The following is a 19,580-nucleotide window of genomic DNA, read 5'->3' on the forward strand; positions in this document are numbered from 1 at the left end:
GCCGGGCGCGGTGGCTCAAGCCTGTAATCCCAGCACTTTGGGAGGCCGAGGCAGGTGGATCACGAGGTCAAGAGATCGAGACCATCCTGGTCAACATGGTGAAACCCCGTCTCTACTAAAAATACAAAAAATTAGCTGGGCATGGTGGCGCGTGCCTGTAATCCCAGCTACTCAGGAGGCTGAGGCAGGAGAATTGGCTGAACCCGGGAGGCGGAGGTTGCGGTGAGCCGAGATCGTGCCATTGCACTCCAGCCTGGGTAACAAGAGCGAAACTCTGTCTCAAAAAAAAAAAATATCTTGGGCTGAGTGCGGTGGCTCACGCCTGTAATCCCAGCACTTTGGCAGGCCAAGGCAGGCGGATCACGAGATCAGGAGATCAACACCACCCTGGCTAACAGTGAAACTCCATCTCTGCTAAAAAAAAAAAATATATATATATATATATATATATATGAAAAATTAGCTGGGCGTGGTGGCATGCACCTGTAGTCCTAGCTACTCTGTAGGCTGAGGCAGAAGAATTGCTTGAATCCAGGAGGCAGAGGTTGCAGTGAGCCAAGATTATGCCACTGCACTCCAGCCTGGGTGACAGCGAGACTTGGTCTCAGGAAAAAAAAAAAAAAATTGCTCCCAGAGCTCCAACTGAGGCCTGCATTTCAGGCAGCAGAACCAAGGAAAAGTAGAAGAAAGGCACTTCCTGTAAATTACATCCAATCTGTCAGAATTTACTATGTGAGTAAATAACAGTAAATGTGGCGCAACCAGAGGGGTTGAAAAATGTGGTCCTTAATCCAGGAAGTCATGTATCCAGCTAAAATTTGAAGTTTCTTTTTTTTTTCTTTTTCTTTTCTTTCCTTCTCTCTTTCTTTCTTTCTTTTTTTTTTTTTTTTTAAGAGAGACAGGGTCTGGCTCTGCCGGCCCAGGCTAGGATGCAGTGGCACAATCAAGGCTGACTGCAGCTTCAACCTCCTGAGGCCCAAGCAATCCTCTTGCCTCAGCCTCTTAAGTAGCTGGAGCCACAAGTGCATGCCACCACACCCAGCTAATTTTTCTATTTTTTTGTGGTGATGGGGGTCTCGCCATATTCCCCAGCTGGTCTCAAACTCCTGGCTCAGGTGATCCTCCTGCCTCAGCCTCTCAAATTGCTGGGATTACAGGTGTGAGCTGAGCCTGACTGAAGTTTCTTTTTCTTTTTTTGAGACAGAGTCTTGCTCTGTTGCCCAGGCTGGAGTGCAGTGATGCGATCTCAGCTCACTGCAACCTCCACCTCCCAGGTTCAAGCGATTCTCCTGCCCCAGCCTCCCTAGTAGCTGGGACTACAGGTGCACACCACCACATCCAGCTAACTTTTGTATTTTTTGTAGTGACAGGGTTTCTCCACATTAGCCAGTCTGGTCTCAGACTCCTGACCTCAGGTGATTTACCCACCTCAGCCTCCCAAAGTGCTTGGATTACAGGCATGAGCCACCAGGCCCAGTCAAGTCTCTATTTTTAAGGAACAAGAGGACAATGGATCCTGACACTGTTCCTTCATCTTTCTTGCTGGAATAGGGATGTTTTGCCTGCAACTGTGGCATCTTTAAAGGCCATTATTGTACCTACTATATAGAAACATACAAGGGGTCCTCCAAATAACTGCCGATTGAATATGAAATCCTGTAAACTCCACTCAAGCCACCTCCATTCATTCATTCATTCATTCATTGATTTCATAAATATTTATTAAGCACCTACTATGTGTTCTGGGCATGGAGCTATGGACAAGACAGACAATGTCTCTGCCTTCATGGAATTCACATTCTGCTTGTGGAAGACAAGATGATAAGTGAGCAAATGCAGTGTGGAAACCCAAGTTTCCTTTAAAGATGGAGCCTAATAATTCTCCCCTTGAGTGTGGGCTGGACTTAGCCACTCGCTTCTCACACAACTAAGTGTAAAAGAAAATTGCATTTTGTCTAGAACTTTACCAAATATTGTTCACCATTTTAAGACCACATCACCCATATTTATACCTACCATGGTATTTGAGTCGCCAAAATAGCACTCCTGGTCAGACTGCATGGTAGGCCACTTTGGAACTGGTCATAAAAATTGCTTTGGGCCAGCTGTGGTGCTCACGCCTGTAATCCCAGTACTTTGGGAGACTGAGGTGGATGGATCATAAGGTCAGGAGATCGAGACCAGCCTGTCTAACACAGTGAAACCCCGCCTCTACTAAAAATACAAAAAATTAGCCAGGCATGGTGGCACACGGCTGTAGTCTCAGCCACTCGGGAGGCTGAGGCAGGAGAATTGCTTGAACCCAAGAGGCGGAGGTTGCAATGAGCTGAAATCATGCCACTGCACTCCAACCTGGGTGACAGAGTGAGAGTCTGCCTAAAAAAAAAAAAAAAAAAAATTGCTTCTGCTTCATTCAGTCTGTCTCTTTCCCTTTTCATTCCTCTCCCTCCCTTCCTCTCATTTTCTCTTAGGTCACTTACTCTGGGAAACATGAGATACCGCAGCATGAGCACATGCAAACAGCTCTTCAGAGAGGAGTAGAGCTGAGGCCTCTGTTCCATGAGAGGGAGGCTCTTCGGAAGTCAATCCTCCAGCTTCAGTTGAGGCTCATCTTACTGCAGCCCCAGCTGACGGCTCAACAGCAATGTCACGACAGATCCAGATCCAGAACCACACCTGGTGCTCCCAAATTCCTGACCCACAGAAACTGTGAGATAAGAAATTTTGCTTTTAAGTTACTAAGTGTCAAGTCATTTATCGTGCAGCGGTAGATAACTAGTACACAGATAAATAAACACCACCATTTCAAATTCATTTCAGTGCAACTACGAAAAGAAGATGTGGAGGCCGGTTGCGGGTGGCTCACACCTGTAATCCCAGCACTTTGGGAGGCTGAGGCGGGCAGATCACTTGAGGTCAGGAGTTCGAGACCAGCCTGGCCAACATGGTGAAACCCCATCTCTACCAAAAAGTATAAAAAATCAGCCGGGTGTCGTAGAAGCTGAGGCAGGAGAATTGCTTGAACCCGGGAGGCAGAGGTGGCAGTGAGTCAAGATTGTTCCACTGCACTCCAGCCTGGGTGACAGAGCAAGACTCCGTCTCAAAAAAGATGATGTGGGAATAAAACTGGGAGGTTGGTGACCTCGTGGGTGACATCAAGCTGAGAGCAGAGTGGTGGGAAGGGGGCAGCCGTCAGTGCTTTCCAACCCTAACAGATACCACACACCCCCTTTTATAAATCTAAGCCCCTTGTTAGCTATTCTGAAATGAAATTCATAAATAATGAAATCTTCCTACACACAGTTTTAATAAGACTACGAAGGTGACACAAAAGGAATGCAATGTATAATTTGCAAATTTTATTGCAATAGATAAATGCTCAGATACAATTACACTAGAAGACGTAATGAAGCAGGCAGATGCTGGAACCTAAAAGCGGGATCCCCTGGAATTGCCACAGCTATTTCTGCAGGCTGGCCGGGGTGCCTTAGCAGCAAATCAGATACCATGGCTGATGTAAATGACAGCAATGCGGCTTTGAAATGGTAAATAATATTTGGCAAATTTCCAGAAAAAATACATTTTTTTCTGGCCAGGAGTGGTAGCTTAGTCCTGTAATCCAGCACTTTGGAAGGCGGCGGTAGGAGGAACACTTGAGACCAGGGGTTTGAGACCAACCTGGGCAACATAGGGAGACCCTGTCCCCACAAAAATATTTAAAAATTAACCAGGTATGGTGGCACACACTGTAGTCCCAGCTACTCTGAAGGATGAGTTTGGAGGATCATTTGAACCTGAGAGGTGGATGCTGCAGTCAGCCAAAATCATACCACTGCACTCCAGCCTGGGCAACACAGTGCGACTCTGTCTCAAAAGAAATTAGCCAGGCATGGTGGCACACATCTGTAATCTCAGCACTTTGGGAGGCAAAGGTGGGAGGATTTCTTGAGCCAGCAGTTCCAGACCATCAGGGACAACATAGGGAGACCCCTATCTCTGCAAAAACATATTTCCAAATTAGCTGGGCATGGTGTTGCATGCTCCTGTAATCCTAGCTTAGCTACCTAGGAGACTGAGGTGTGAGGATCACATGAGCCCAGGAGGTTGATGCTGCAGTGAGCTATGATCATGCTACTGCACTCCAGTCTGGGTGATGGAGTAAAACCTTGGCTCAAAATACATATATATTTTCCCCCTTGAATTACAAGGATGTTTGCATTTCTTAAAAATGTGGTGCTATTAAAACTACACAAAAATTACTTTATATGTTAAGCAGATTTAGGTTCTAAGTTCAGATTATCAATCAGTTTCCATCACCAGGTGTGTCTGGCTGTGCGGCACACGTAGAATTGTTTATTATATATGATTGTTCAGCTATATGCAGGATATTATCTAGCCTTCCTGCTCCCTCTATTACAACAACAAAAATATCCCCCCAATGATATTTCTAAACGTCCCTGGGGGTGGTACTGCCTTCATTGAGGGGCACTGATTAAGAGGGACAGAAATGCGTAAGCCAAGCCCTCGATGGGAACAAAAAGGAGCCCAGAGGGAGCAGAGAGTCCTGAGGAGGAGAAAAGGAGAAGGGAGATGAGGTCAGAGAAAACGGCAGGGCCCCCATCACACCTTGCTGGCCACAGCGTGCTACTGAACTTGGACTCAATTTCAAGGGCAACAGGGAGCCTCTGTTGGATTTTCGGCAGGGGAGTGACATAGTCTGACCTTGCTTTGGCTGGGGTTGGGTGGTGGTGGCTCAAAATGTGTTACTCGCCAGACTGCTGCACTGTACTCTTCACTCACTCATTCGTTCACTCAACACATCAGGACTGAGATGCGTCTCAGTGATCTATTGCTGTGTAACAAGCAACACCCCAAAATGTAGTGGCATCAGTAACGATTTGTTGTTTTCTTGCTGTTCTGTGGGTTGGCTGCGCAGTTTTTCTGCTGGTCTCGCCAGTCATCCATGCTGCTGTATTCAGCTGGTGGGTCAGCTGGAAAAGCTGGGACTGGGCTCCCTCTTCAGGTACTCTTTCTTCCGAGGCTACTACCATTTTGTTGTTGTTATTGTTGTTTGAGGCAGGGGCTTGCTCTGTCTCCCAGGCCGGAGGGCAGTGGCGCAGTCACAGCTCACTACAGCCTCCACCTCCTGGGCTCAAGCAATTTTCCCACCTCAGCCCTCCAAGTAGCTGGAACTACAGGCAGGCATCACCCATTCCTGGCTAACTTTTTAATTTTTTTTTTTTTTTTTTTTTTTTTTTAGCATTGGGGTCTTGATATGTTGCCCAGGCTGGTCTCTAACACCTGGGCTCAAGTGATCCTCCTGTCTCAGCCTCCCATGTTGGGATTACAGGCATGAGCCACTGCCCTGGGCCCAGGGCTGCTTCCGAGTGTCGTGCAGCATTCCAGGGCAGCAAAGGAAGAAGTGAGCCAGGCCTGCTGATGCAGGCTGGGACTTGTACAGCCTCTTTTCTGTCGCATTCTATTGGTCAAGACCAGTCACAAGGTTAGTCCAGGTTCAGGCTGGTAGAGAAACAAACTCTACCTATTGCTGGGAATGACTGCAAAATTGCATTACAAGCAGTGGAACTTACAGAATTTATGGCCATGAAACATTCAGCATGACAGAGGACCCAGGCTCTGGGGACACAGCTGCCCCTCTGCTGCTATGCTTTAGTGAGAACAACAAATAGTCAACACGTACAAAAGCTCAGAAAATGCTGTGGAAAACATCAGCTAAGGAGAGAGGGGGCTCCTTGAGGCAGGCTGATCGGAGGCTTCCCAGAGACATCTGAACTGAGACCTGAGCATTGGAGCATGCCTGCCTCAGATGTCTCTGCTTCTGAGGTTTCCAAGAAAGACAAATGTCTTTGCATATGCCCACAGCTGCCCTTGGGGGAGGCAGGTTGAAGGGGTCCAGGGGACACCACTAACGGCCGTGCTGATAGCATCTTTGTTGTGAGACGGAGTGGAAGCTGCCTTGGGGCCAGAGTATCTGTCCTCCAACATTCATTTGCAGGCTGTGTGACACTGGCCATCTGGCTTTCTTCCCCTGCCTCGAAAGGCCCAGGACCTGTTCACTGCACTGTGAGGGGCCACAGGTTTATAACAGGATCAACGCCAGAGGGAGGTGAGCGCTTCCTGGCGGCACCGTGCACGGTCGTGCACTCAATAAACAGAAGTTCACCGAACTGCAAGGTCACCGCTGCTGTGACGGGAGGGGCATATGGATGTGTGTATCTTGCCAGTGGCCGTCATGAAACCCTGCTTGTGGACATAAACACACCTTCCCTCTCTCTCTGTCTTCCTTTTACCGCCCCTTACCCTCCGCCCCTTCCACTTCTTCTCTTCCCCCCGCATGTTCTTTCCATTCTTCCTCACTTCTCTCCCCTTCAGCTCCTTCCTACGCTATTCCTTTTAAATCCTTCCTCTTTTCCTAACTTCCTCCCTCTTCCCCTTTAACTTCTGTCCCTCTCTTCATCTTTTTCCTTCTTTTTCGCTCTTCACCTGAGAGCTCCTCTTCCTACCTCCTCCCCCTTCACCCTTTCGCCTACTCTCTCACCTCTTCTCATGTCTACCTCTTTCCATTTCATTTTCCCCCTCCCTTTTTCTCTTACTTTTGCGCTTCCCTCTCACCCCTTCCCACATCACCTCATCTCCTCCATAACTACATCACCTCCCTTTTTTTTTTTTTTTTTTTCTTTTCTCTTGCTCAGACAGGGTCTCCTCCTTCTGTGGCCCAGGCTGGAGTTCAGTGGTGCCATCACAGCTCACTGCGGCCTCAACCTCCCAGGCTGAAGTAATCCTTCCACCTCAGCCTCCTGAGTACCTGGAACCACAAGCAGCGCCACCAGGCCCGGTTAATTGTTTTATATCTTATTTTGTATTGAAAGGGTCTCTCTAGGTTGCTCAGGCTGGTCTCGAACTCGGCTCAAGCGATGCTCCCGCCACGGCCTCCGAAGCGCTGGGATTAGAGGCGTGAGCCGCCGCGCCCGCCCTCCCCTCCTCTCTTCACCCTCTTCCTCCTTCCTCCTGACGCCTCTCACTCCCCATCACCTCTCATTCATTCACCAGCTCCCATTCATTCCAGTCCCCGCTCCCTCGCCTCTCCTCTTCCCCTTTTTTTTTTTTTTTTTTTTTTTTTTTTTTTTTTTTTTTTTAGGCAGAGTTTCGCTCTTGTTACCCAGGCTGGAGTGCAATGGCGCGATCTCGGCTCACCGCAACCTCCGCCTCCTGGGTTCAGGCAATTCTCCTGCCTCAGCCTCCTGAGTAGCTGGGATTACAGGCACGAGCCACCATGCCCAGCTAATTTTTTGTATTTTTAGTAGAGACGGGGTTTCACCATGTTGACCAGGATGGTCTCGATCTCTCGACCTCATGATCCACCCGCCTCAGCCTCCCAAAGTGCTGGGATTACAGGCTTGAGCCACCGCGCCCGGCTTCCTCTTCCCCTTTTATCATCTCTCCTTGTCGCCGGTCTCTTTCTTCCCAGTCCTCTCGTTCCACTTCTTCTCCTCATCTCCTCTTACCCGCGTCATCTCCATTCTCGTGCTTCCCTTCACCTCCCGTTATCCCGCGCGTTCCACCTCTCACCCCCATCACCACCTCTCCTCCCTTTCACCTTTCTTTTTCTTTCTCTTTCTCTTTAGCCCCTACGTCCCCTCCACCCTTCGCCCTCGCCCGCTCCCCTCCCCACCTTGTCTTCTTCCTCCTTCCACCCTCGCCTCGCGCCCACCTGACTACGCCCCGCCCCCAGACGTAGGCTCCGCCCCGCTGGGGGTCACGGGGCCGATGGACGCCTAGCGGCCGTAGCTGCCTCGTCAGTCACGTGGTCACGTGACGCGCTCCAACATGGCGGCGCCGTGGGGCCGAGGCGTCGCTTCCTGACGGGGCGGCACGGACGGACGTGGCCGGTGCGGGCCGGGAGGCCGTGCCCGCTGCCTCGCTCGCCACCTCGCTCTCGCCGCCCGCCCGCGGGGCTGTTAGCCCCCGCCGGGCCGGGGCCATGCAGGAGAGCCAAACCAAGAGCATGTTCGTGTCCCGTGCCCTGGAGAAGATCCTAGCCGACAAGGAGGTGAAGCGGCCCCAGCACTCCCAGCTGCGCAGGGCCTGCCAGGTGGCGCTCGGTGGGTGAGCTGCCCCCGCCCGGCCCGGCGGTGGCCTCAGCATGCCGGCCGTTGCCCTACCCTATCCGACTTCGGCCCGGCCTCCTGGCCTCCGCTTCCCCCGACCCCGAATTCCACCCTCCCGGCCTTCTCCTTATTATACCCCCGGGGGAAGTGATGCCTGGGCAGCTCGGGACTGGCCCAAGGTCACCTAGCAAGTTGGTGACAACCAGAGCTTATTCCTCAGGGTTCCAGCTCAGGGCTTTTGCCACGATTCCTTGTCGCTCTGTTTCCTGGTTCCTCCCCTCACCACCTCCAGGTCCTAGAAACAGTAGCCCTTGCCCCAAGTTTTTTCGTTACTTGAGCTCCGCTGATTGGGGTTCCCCTAGGTGAACAGAGCATGTGGGAAGAGCCGCCCAACTGGTTTAGGGAAACCCCTGATTCTTGCTTTGGAAGTGCCCGTTGGAGAATGTTTGCCTTTCGTTTGGGTACTCCCATAGCTCCTTCTCTCAAGGAAGGTTTGTAGAGGGTGTTATGGATCTCCCAGGCATTGCAGTGAGCAAGACTTCTGCTTATTCCTAGCAGTCCACTAAAATAAAAGATCTTTAGAGCAAAGATACTTGTCTGACTCACTGCTGTATCCCTTGTGCCTGCAACAGTGCCTGGCGCACAGTAGGTGCTCAATAAATATTTGCCGATTGAATGGACCCTCAGATTATGGAAAGAGAGAGAATTCTAACTCACAGTTAAAGGCCTGGTAGTTGATACCAAAATCACTATCCTATCTTTTAGTTTTAATTATTTAACAAATACGTAATAAATGCCCACTGCATTCCAGGTACTGATAATTCAGTAGGGAGCAAGACCAACATGGTCCTTACACCTATGGAGCTTGTACTCGAATAGAGGAGACAAAATAAGTAAATAAGAAAATAGATGAGGTATTCTGGAATACTAATAAATAAATACTATTGTGAAAATAAAAGTGCAAGATGTGATAAAGAGGACCTGAGGACTGCTTTCCACAGGGTGGTCAGGAAAGTAATCCTTTCCAAGAGGGTGACATTTGAGCAGAGTACTGAAAGACAAGAACTATCCACCATGTGGCGTTTCAGAAGAGAGTTCTCTGTGGGAGAACCCATGCATTTGACCAAAGCTGTCTTCAAGCTAATTCACTGCCCCTACATCTTTGGTTTGGAATCTGTGAGGAGACCTGTTTTTCCTAACAAATTGAGCAAATGGAAAGTTTGATTTTTCGTCAGTTTGAGATTATTATCACCTTTCTTCCTTCATCTGCTGCAAAGTATAGAGGAGTATTCTTTTGGCACTTAGAAATAGGCTGGTGAACTTTGCCCTTCCCTGGGAAGAAGGTCCCTGGCTTTCATCAGATTCTCAGAGGGGCCTGAGACTCCACTCCCTCAGGGGTCAGCTGTTGATGTAGAGGTGGTAGTCTAGAAAATCTGGAAACAGTTGCTAGTCCGTGAAATTCAGGATCAGTGGAAGGAATTTACTGAGATTTAGATTTTTAAAGCTTTTCTATTCCAATAACCAAGGCTAACTGTTGAGTATTGTTTTATCAGCAATATGGGATAAGCACTGCAAAGCAGTTTGTTAGTTAGACAGGAGCCTGGTATTTATAACTCCACACTGAAATCTGCCTGGACTCTATCCTCTCAGTATTGTTATGGAGGTTTCAAAATAGTCGTCAGAAAAGTTTTTATTTTCTCTTCAGAAAACTTCTTAACATAAAATTTTCACTGTATTGTGCATCACATTATTGGAATCTACTTATAAAATGTCCATCTGCATCATAAAGGGCCATTACTGCTGAGAATTTGATAGATCTTTTCAGATCATATCTTTGTTCAGAAGTTCAGATTTTCATAATGCAAGTTGTGGAATACATATTTTCAGTTTTTAGTAGTGAATTGTAAGGAATAACCTAGATAGGAAGTAATTTGACTACAGGTTATATGAATCACAAAGTGGGGTGGTGGCTGTATGAGCCACTATCATAAGGGAACCTATGCATGGTGTTAAGTGACCATCTTTTTTAAGAGAATAATTGTGTGTCATTGCTGTTAAATGGAAATGACTGCTTTTACTTAGAGAACACATAGCAGAATGCCTGGTGACATTTCACTCTGCCTCTCAAGGCCCAGCCTTGTGCTCAGTAGTCCCATTTAAGAAGAGAAATTTAGAAAAAATAGCTGAAACGACCTAGTGTATAAGGAGCAGTGCTATGTGGTGTTTTAGAGTTACCACAGATTGTTGTTAATTGTGATAAGAGGAACTGTAAATGACGGCTCAAAGTTGAAATGCTTGGATGATAAAGAGCATGCACAGGAAACAGCTTCTGTGATACGATTCCACCAACTGTAGCATATTGGGGGAGGGGATCAGGGCTGCAGGGGCTGTTTAGTATAGATGTTAGCTAGGAGTGTATTCTTTTGGGACTCTAGACTTCTGTGTTCAAACCTCCTGCCTTCCACTTGCTACCTTTGTGATCTTGGACAAGTTACTTGATCTTATACCTTCCTCATAGGATTATTGTAAAGGTTAAGTTAATTGACATGTACAAAAAACTTGGTGTAGTAGGTGCTCAGTAAATACTTGCTGCTATTACTATTTATTTTTTGTTATTACTTTAAGCTGTGACAAACCACAGAAACTAAAGTGCTCTGATTTGATGTTCTTAACCTTGGTTTCTCATTCAGGAATAACTTACTGCTTTATTTGGTTTGTAGATGCAATAAATAAGAATGTAATTGCATGACTGAAAGGCTGTGTTGAAGTATTAACTTATTAAACTCAATGAAGAGAGGGGTTGTCTCTTGTAAAAATTGTGATAATCATGATGGAACAGATTTGGAGTAATCGCAGTGATTCATCTACACTAAATGCCAAATGCATAGATAGGGACTACTCAGTTAGGGGATAGTGTCCTTCCAGCCTTTATCTGGAGAAATCAAGAGAGCCTGTGAGAGTATTCATCTCCTCAAGGACGCTGTTGCTCTTTACCTTGTTAATGAAACTTTGATATATATTAATAATCTTTAACCTTTCAGCCTTCTGTTGGAGAATATAATTACATTCTTAAACCTCCTTTTTATAATTGTTATTTAAGACTCATCTTCTCCCATGATGTCTCTTTAAGTTGTATTTCTGCTCTTAAACTATACAAAGTTTGGAGGCTTAAGAAGATAATCTGTTTTAAAATTTGATACGGAAAACTTTATGGTTGGGCACTGTGGCTCACGCCTGTAATTACTTTAGTAGGCCAAGGTGGGCAGATTGCTTGAGCCCAGGAGTTTGAGACCAGCCTGTACAACATGGCAAAACCCCATCTCTGCAAAAACAAAAAATAGAAAAATTAGTTGAGTCTGGTAGTACAAGCTTGTAGTCCCAGCAACTTAGGAGGCTGAGGTGGGAGGATCACTTGAGACCAGGAGATGGAGGTTGCAGTGAGCTGAGATCGTGCCATTGCACTCCATCGGAAGCAGCAGAGTGAGACCCTCACACAACAGTACTAAGTAATGGCTAAGTGCTCTATAATTGGTAGTTGTTGTTATTCTCAGCCATTATCAAGAAAATATAAAAAGAATAGTAAACATAAATTTTCTTTTTTTTTTTTTTTGAGATGGAATTTCGCTCTTGTTACCCAGGCTGGAGTGCAATGGCGTGATCTCGGCTCGCCGCAACCTCCGCCTCCTGGGTTCAGGCAATTCTCCTGCCTCAGCCTCCTGAGTAGCTGGGATTACAGGCACGTGCCACCATGCCCAGCTAATTTTTTGTATTTTTTAGTGGAGACGGGGTTTCACCATGTTGACCAGGATGGTCTTGATCTCTTGACCTCGTGATCCCTCTGCCTCGGCCTCCCAAAGTGCTGGGATTACAGGCTTGAGCCACTGCGCCCGGCCTAGTAAACATAAATTTTCATATGAAATTGAGTGACTTTTCCAAAACCTAAAATGCAAAAAAAAAAAAAAAAAAAAGTCTCACAAGAAAAAAAAAATAATAATAAGATAACAGAATAAATTCCAGGGATATCAATAAATGCAAAATTAAAAACTTAAACTCACTAGTGAAAAGAAAAATGAAAAGCCCTGTAATGCATTGGGTGTGGTCAAACCTGGTGGCACCTTACCCGCTATGCTTCTGACGCAACTGCAACTTGGTAGAACTCATTGTTCTAGGTTTGCATAAAAATCCCTCTGCTACGGAATACTGCAGACCACACCTCTCCTCCTTCGTCATCTATCTTGCTCACAGTAGTTTCAAGGCCTCTCCCAATAGTCTCAAGCCCTCCCTTGATCATCCCTCCCTGCCCCCCCACCCCTCAATTAACAAGCATATACACCTAATAAAAGCACATGGAACCCAGAAAAAAAAAAAAAAAAAAAAAAAAGAAATTGAGTGACTTTTAAAGATCACATGTTGTGTTATTTCTGTGTGATATCTGCTATGTACTAAGCATTTCTGAGTTCCAGGCACAGTGACACAGGCTTTTCATGCAATTTAGTTCTCACTACTATCATCATCATCCCCATCGAGGCCCAGAGAAATTAAGTTGGCCAAGGTAACTCAGCCAATAAGTGATGGAACCAGGATATAAACACAGGCAATCTGGCTCCACAGTCCAAGATCTTAACCATTACTACCATGTTTTATTGCTTCTCCATATGAAAGTTCTTGTGTATAAAATACTCAGTGGAATATTTAAAACAATCAGTATACTGCAGTGGAGTTTCAGGAAAGAGACCATGTGTTTCATAGCTGAATTTTGAGATATATTTAAAAGCCTTGAGTCAAAAAGATCACAGCTCTTTTCTTCAGGTTTTTACTACATATATATGCAGTTTACATTAATTAGAGACTAATGGAAAGAAAGAAATGAGAGTAAACAGCTGGTTTCACATAAGCTTCGTTTGAGTTATTGAGTTTTCTTTTCCTTTTTTGAGACAGGATCTCACTCTGTGGCCCAAGCTGGAGTGCAGTTGTGGGGTGTGAACTCAGCTCACTGAAACCTCCCAATCCCTGGCTCATGTGATCCTCCCACTTCAGCTCCCCAAGTAGTTAGGACTATAGGGGTGCACCACCCACCCGGCCAGTTTTTCTATTTTTAGTAGAGACAGGGTTTCTCTGTTGCCCCAGGCTGGAGTTAATCGGTTTTTCTAATTGATGATATCTCTTCATTAGCAGTAAATTCTCTCTTATTAATTCTGGAGTTGTGACCTGTTATTAATTCTGAATTGTCATTCATATCTTTGGGTACAGCAGGCAATGGGAGACCAAGGCTAAGAGCAACTTGTCCATATCCACACAGCCAGGTGTGGAAACAGAGCTGCAGCACATGATGTAGCTTCAAATAGATCGTAACATCCATTCTTAGATTTGCTCCTCTGTTTAATATATGGGATTTAGGGATGTGTGTGGGTCATTGGTGACCTTAACTTGAGCTGTTTTGGTGCTGTGATGGAGGTGAAAGCCACACTGGTCTGGATTGAGGTGTGGGAGGTGAGGAAACAGATGGTGAGCATAGACAGCTCTCCCACAGTTTGGTTGTGTTGTAAAGAAGAGGAAGGAGCGGCTCCTGGGAGTTGTTTGTTTTGTTTGTTTATTTAAAGGTCGAAAGACTTTACATATTGGGAAGGGATCCAGTTAAGGAAGTATATTCCTAAATCTTAGTTGTATATGAATGTGTATGAAATATACAAATGGGCGTTTATCATGTGGACATCTATGTATCCATATGATACATAAATTGCTTTTTCTTCCATATGATCCTGTTTTTCTCATTTTGATGTGTTCAGAAAAACCATTTGCATCATAAGGATTACTGTGAAATTTGAGAAATATCAAAAACATCTCTAAATTGACATATCATGGCTGGATGCAGTGGCCTGGGTAATCCCAGCACTTTGGGACACTGAGGCCAATGGATCACTTGAGGTCAGGAGTTTGAGACCAGCCTGTCCAACATGGTGAAATACCTTCTCTATTAAAAACATAAAAATTAGCTGGGCATGGTGGTGCATGCCTGTAATTCCAGCTACTCAGGAGGCTGAGGCAGGAGAATCTCTTGAACCTGGAAGGTGGAAGTTGTAGTGAGCCAAGATGGTGTCACTGCACTCCAGCCTGGGCACCAGAGTGAGACATCTTAAAAAAAAAAATTAAATTAAAAATAAATAAATTGACATAACAAGACTTTAAATAGAAATGCAGAATTAAGCTTTTAATTTTAGCAAATTCTAGTGTTTCGATTAGACATTTTATTTACAAGTGCCATGTATCATAAAAGTTTTGAGAAATAACAGGACTTAAGACTCTGAAAGATTACTTTTTGTTGAAACCCTCTATGGATTCTTCAGGAGGAGGTTATCTGTCTAGAAGCAGCATCTAAAAACTAGATTGAAAAGCATTTATATTTGGGATTGGCAGAGAGTTGATTGATAGTTTGAAATTTTGATTTGCTTATTGATAGTCCAGTGATCCCTTTTTGGGCATCAGTTTCCCAAGATGATAAAGGTGATAATACCTTCATCACAGGATTATTGCAAAGGTTAAATGAACCAGTGCAGTAAATAACTGGCACAGTACCTGGCACCTAACAGATAACCTGGTGAAAATCAGAGGCATTGGTGTTGCAACCTTTTTTTTTTTTTTTTTTTTTTTTTTTGAGATTGAGTTTTGCTCCTGTTGCCCAGGCTGGAGTGCAATGGAGCAATCTGGGTCACTGCAACCTCCACCTCCTGGGTTCAAGCGATTCTCCTGTCTCAGCCTCCCAAGTAGCTGGAATTATAGGCACATGCCACCACCTCCAGCTAATTTTTGTATTTTCAGTAGAGACAGGGCATCATCATACTGGTCAGGCTGGTGTCAAGCTCCTGACCTCAGGTGATGCGCCCACCTCAGCCTCCCAAAGTGCTGGGATTACAGGCTTGAGCCACAGCATCTGGCCGGTGTTGCAATTTTTAAAGGAAAAGGAACTGAATGCTTGCCTTTCTCTGCCCCCCCTATTAGTTGGTTTATAGACCTTTTTGCAAGTCTCCAACATGGGTGAAGCAATGGTTGGCTAGAATGAATTTAGAGCTCTATCCTGTACTTGTAAATCTCAGGGGAGAGTCTGAAAGCAGTGCTAGGGAAAACAGTAAGACCATTCTTCATGAAAAAGAGTGAACTTGTGAAAATGTGTACTTAATCAGCAAGAACATGGAGTGTCCTATATAAATAGCTCAGAGCTGTGTTTAGTTCTCACCATTTTCACCAGGCTTAGGGGGCCTGCCAGGAAAATACTTGACTTTCTTTCCAGCAAGGTTATCCTAGAAAAAAAATAGTTTTGCATTTGCTGATTCATTTCTGAAATCTTCCTGTGAGAAGCTCATTTCTGTTTAGTGTCTTGGGTATAAATAAGCCTTCCAGCTTGATATTTTATTAAGTTTTATACCTTTGTGAGAACAGCCTTCTTGTGCTAGAACACAAAATTCTTAAATTTTCCTTCTGTCCTTGGGAGTGGTCAGTGTATATTTGTTGTTCTGAATATAGTCCTTTTGCCTGTTGACTAAACCAGGCCCAACATTTATTCAAAAGATATTTATTTGGGTGTCACCCCTGCTGTCATGATGCAGAGGGAACAAAAGAAACAAGGACCCTGTTCTGAAGGAGTTTGCAGTCTAATGGGGGAGATGGGCATTGTTCAGTGGATGTGCCCAGAATGTCATAATAACAACCCGAGAAGTACTGAAGGAGAGAAACCTGGCTCTGCAAGGGCAGTGAACAGAGAGGTGAGGGAAGGCTTCCCTGAGGGAGTCTTGAGAACTGAATGATGAGTGAGAATTAAGTAGTTTGGGGTGGGAGGCATTTCAGCAGAGGGAATAGCCTGTGCAGAGGCTCTGTGGCAGAGAGAAACACAGTTGTTGGGGAAACTGAAAGAGGCCAATGTGTGGTCAGAGCATTGCACTTGAGCGAAGAGAGTGGAGATGGACCAGGAGACGTAGGCCAAGGCCCCAGCATGCCAGGACTGGAGGTCATGGTTAGGAGTTTTATTTTTTAGGTCAAAAGCAGTGATATGACACTGAAGAGTTTTAAACCAGGAAGCAGGTGATAGGATGACCAGGTGTGTTATTTTGGAAAGATCATTTGGTCCTCTCTGTTCAGAACATCTTAAGGGAACGCTAGAGGGATTGCCAAGGAACCAATGAAGAGACCATCTTAGTCCATTTTGTGCTGCTGTCACAGAATGCTCTCACTGGGAGATTTATAAAGAACGGAAGTTTATTTGGCTCACAGTCCAAATGCATGGCACCATCATCCAGCCAGGGTGATAAGGCGGAAGGTGAGAGACGAAATGGGGGTTGAACTCATCCTTTCATCAGGAGCCCAATTGTGCAATTACACGTCATGACCTAATCACTTCTTAAAGGGTCCTTTTTTTTTTTTGAGATGGAGTCTTGCCCTGTCACCAGGCTGGAGCACAGTGTCCCAATCTCGACTGACTGCAGTCTACACCTCCCGGGTTCAAGTGATTCTCCTGCCTCAGCTTCCTGAGTAGCTGGGACTACAGGCATGTGCCGCCATGTCCAACTAATTTTCGTATTTTTTAGCAGAGACGGGGTTTCACCATGTTGGCCAGGATGTTCTCCATCTCTCGACCTCATGATCCTCCTGCCTCAGCCTCCTAAAGTGTTGGGATTACAGACGTGAGCCACCGTGCCCAGCCAAAGGTTCCATTCTTAATTCACAGTGGCAGTTAACTTGCAGCAGCGTTTTGGTTGGGACAGTCAGACCATCGTAGACAGTTACCATCATCCGGGTGAGAGATATTGGCGGCCTAGACAATAGAAATAGAGCAAAGAAAATGGATTGCGAACCTGGTTAGAAGATGAAGCCAACTGAACTTGGTGATGGAGCGAGTCAGAGCATGGGAAAGAGGACTGATAAGCTTGACTCTCCTATTTCTGACTCACCCAGCTGGATGGATGCTGCCTGTTTTTCTTTTTTTTTTTTTTTCGTGGTTTTTTTTTTTTTTTTCGAGACAAAATCTTGCTCTGTTGCCCAGACTGGTGTGCAGTGGCGTGGTCTTGGCTCACTGCAACCTCTGCCTCCCAGGTTTAAGTGATTCTCCTGCTTCAGCCTCCCGAGTAGCTGGGATTACAGGCACCTGCCACCACACCTGGCTAATTTTTTGTATTTTTAGTAGAGACAGATAGTTTCACCATGCTGGCCAGGCCAGTCTCGAACTCCTGACCTCGTGACCCGCCTATCTCGGCCTCCAGAGCATTGGGATTACAGGCACGAGCCACCACACATGGCCAGTGCCACCTGTTTTTTAAGATGGGATTGTGGGAAGAGGACTGCATGGAGGGGGTGGAGGGAGGAGGTTGATCTGAGTTGGGACTTGGAAATGTGGAGTTTGATCTGCCTTTGAGCATCCAGCTGGACATGTGAAATGGGAAGTGGCCAGCTGTACGAGCCTGATGTTCACAAGAGAGGCTTGGGCTAAAGATAGGAATTTGGGAGTCATCAGAGTCTCGGTGGGAATGGGAAGCCTGGTGAGGCAGTGTACAGAGGGAGAGGCAGGAGGCCTGGGCCTGAGAATCCTCCAGCCTTTACTGGCTGGGCAGAGGAAGCTGAATCTGCAGAGGAAATAGAGCAGAGATGGGCAAGCAGCGGAGGGAAAATGAGGAAAATATGTGGTTATGAAGCCCGAAGTCGAGAAAATTTTAAGAAGGGTGAGGTCAGTAAGGTGAAATGCTGCAGGGAGGTCAAGTCAGATAAAGACTGGAAAAAATGCCCATCAGATTTAGAGACATGTGGGTCATTGGTGGCCTTAGCTTGAGCTGTTTTGGTGGCATGATGGAGGTGAAAGCCAGACTGGCATGGGAGGTGAGGAAACAGAGGGTGAACATAAGACAGCTCTTTCCAGAAGGTTGGCTATAGTGTGAAGGGGAGGAGGGAGATGTGGATGTTAAAAGTTGTTTGTTTGTTTGTTTTTTAAGGTAGAAGAGACTTGAACTTGTTTAAATCTCACTGGGGAGGGAGTCAGTTGAAGGAGAGGTTAAATAATGCAGAAAGAAGAAAGGACAGTTTTTCATTTTTTTCAACAAATATTGAGTGTCTGCTACTCTGTGCTGAAGAATTCTCAGTACTTGGGAATTCAGTAGTGAACAGAACTGGCAAATGTCTTTTGTCATAGAGTTTATGTTGTACTGGGGAAGGCAGATAATGAATGAATTGATACATAATACGTCAAGGGTGACAAATTCTGTGAAGAAAGACTAAAGTGAGAGAACAAAGCAGGTAAGTAGATACAGGGTAACAAGGAGGGGTGGGGGTGGCAATATTAGGTGGTGAGAATGTCCCCTGAAGAGGACATCGGAGCAGGGACCTGAAGGAAGTGAGGGAGTGAGGCATTGAGATATCTGAGGGGAGGGAGGGCATTCCCAGGAGCAGGAATAGCTAGTGCAAAGACCCCAGGACAGAAACGCGCTTGGTGTGTTCAAGCAAGTAGGCCAGGGCCAGGGTGGTAGAAGGCGAGAGCAGAGGGATAGCAGGGGCCGGATCACATTGAGATTTGGAGGCCAAAACTGAGAGTTTTAATTTTACACAGAGTGGGATGGAAAGCCACTGGAGCATTTTGAGCAAAGGAATGATGTGATCTGAGTTACATTTTGAGGGCATCCCTCTGGCTGCTGTTGAGAAAAGCTGTGGGGCAGAAGGGAGGATAATTGCTGAAGCCTAGAGGCCAGTTGCAAGACCCTTGTGATGGTCCAGGTGGGAGATAATGGTTGCTTGGCCTAGGGTGATGGTGACCTAGCATGGTAAGAAGTGATCAGGTTCTAGATGTTAGGGACAGTGTAAACTTCCTAAGAAGGCAGATGGGGATGGGAAATGGAAGAGGTGAAGGGGTTGGACACCCAGTCCCTTATAGCAGTAGAGAGCAGAGAGTAGGCCAGAGTAGGTCAGGTTGTAGTTTTGCTAACAGCAAGCTGAGGGATTCTCCTTGTGCCCACTTCTAATTTCTGAGTGAAGTAGGAGGCTGCTCCATTGTTTGTGAGTAGAGGCAGCAGCAGAATGGTGATGATCAGCAGCAGGAGAGATGGGCTGTTAGAGAGTGGAGAAATGTGCAGTAGCCCCCGTGGAGAATGAGGATGACCAAACTACTGGGCAGAATTGCCGGTTTCATTCATGCTGGGTAGTCGGGGCTCTCTATAGGCCTGCCAACCTGCCCTGTCATCAGAGGTCTGCTTAGGCGGAGACAGGTGAAAAGGGGATGGTAGTACAATCTAAGTTTGGGATTTCACCAGAAGTTAAGACTAAAGGTCAGAGAGAGTCCAGGCTGTTGATTGCTTGTTATATGATAATAGCCCTGCTAGTGGGGTCTACCCTGGAAAATGAGGAAAAAGGAAAGCCGACAGGTTGGCCATGTCAAGGTTTGACAGGCCAAAGACAGTTTCTACTGGGAGCAGTGGAGAGGGT

General features: G+C 46.1%; 1 protein-coding gene across 4 annotated transcripts in view; it reads left to right on the top strand.

The window, feature by feature from the left end:
• The first annotated feature begins 7,822 nt into the window (after positions 1 to 7,822).
• Positions 7,823 to 19,580, top strand: part of ARFGEF2 (ARF guanine nucleotide exchange factor 2) — a 105,997-nt gene continuing 94,239 nt past the window's right edge. For 3 of the 4 annotated variants that reach the window (XM_074406637.1, XM_003932550.4, XM_039479592.2), the window contains exon 1: positions 7,824 to 8,123. In XM_074406637.1, the coding sequence (XP_074262738.1) occupies positions 8,003 to 8,123 (121 nt within the window). In that variant the 5' untranslated portion in view covers positions 7,824 to 8,002. Of the gene's footprint in view, positions 8,124 to 19,580 lie in introns of all 4 variants that reach the window. The other variant, XM_074406638.1, reaches the window with a different exon arrangement.

The sequence above is a fragment of the Saimiri boliviensis genome, chromosome 9, assembly GCF_048565385.1.
Source record: "Saimiri boliviensis isolate mSaiBol1 chromosome 9, mSaiBol1.pri, whole genome shotgun sequence".
Taxonomy (NCBI): Eukaryota; Metazoa; Chordata; class Mammalia; order Primates; family Cebidae; genus Saimiri; species Saimiri boliviensis.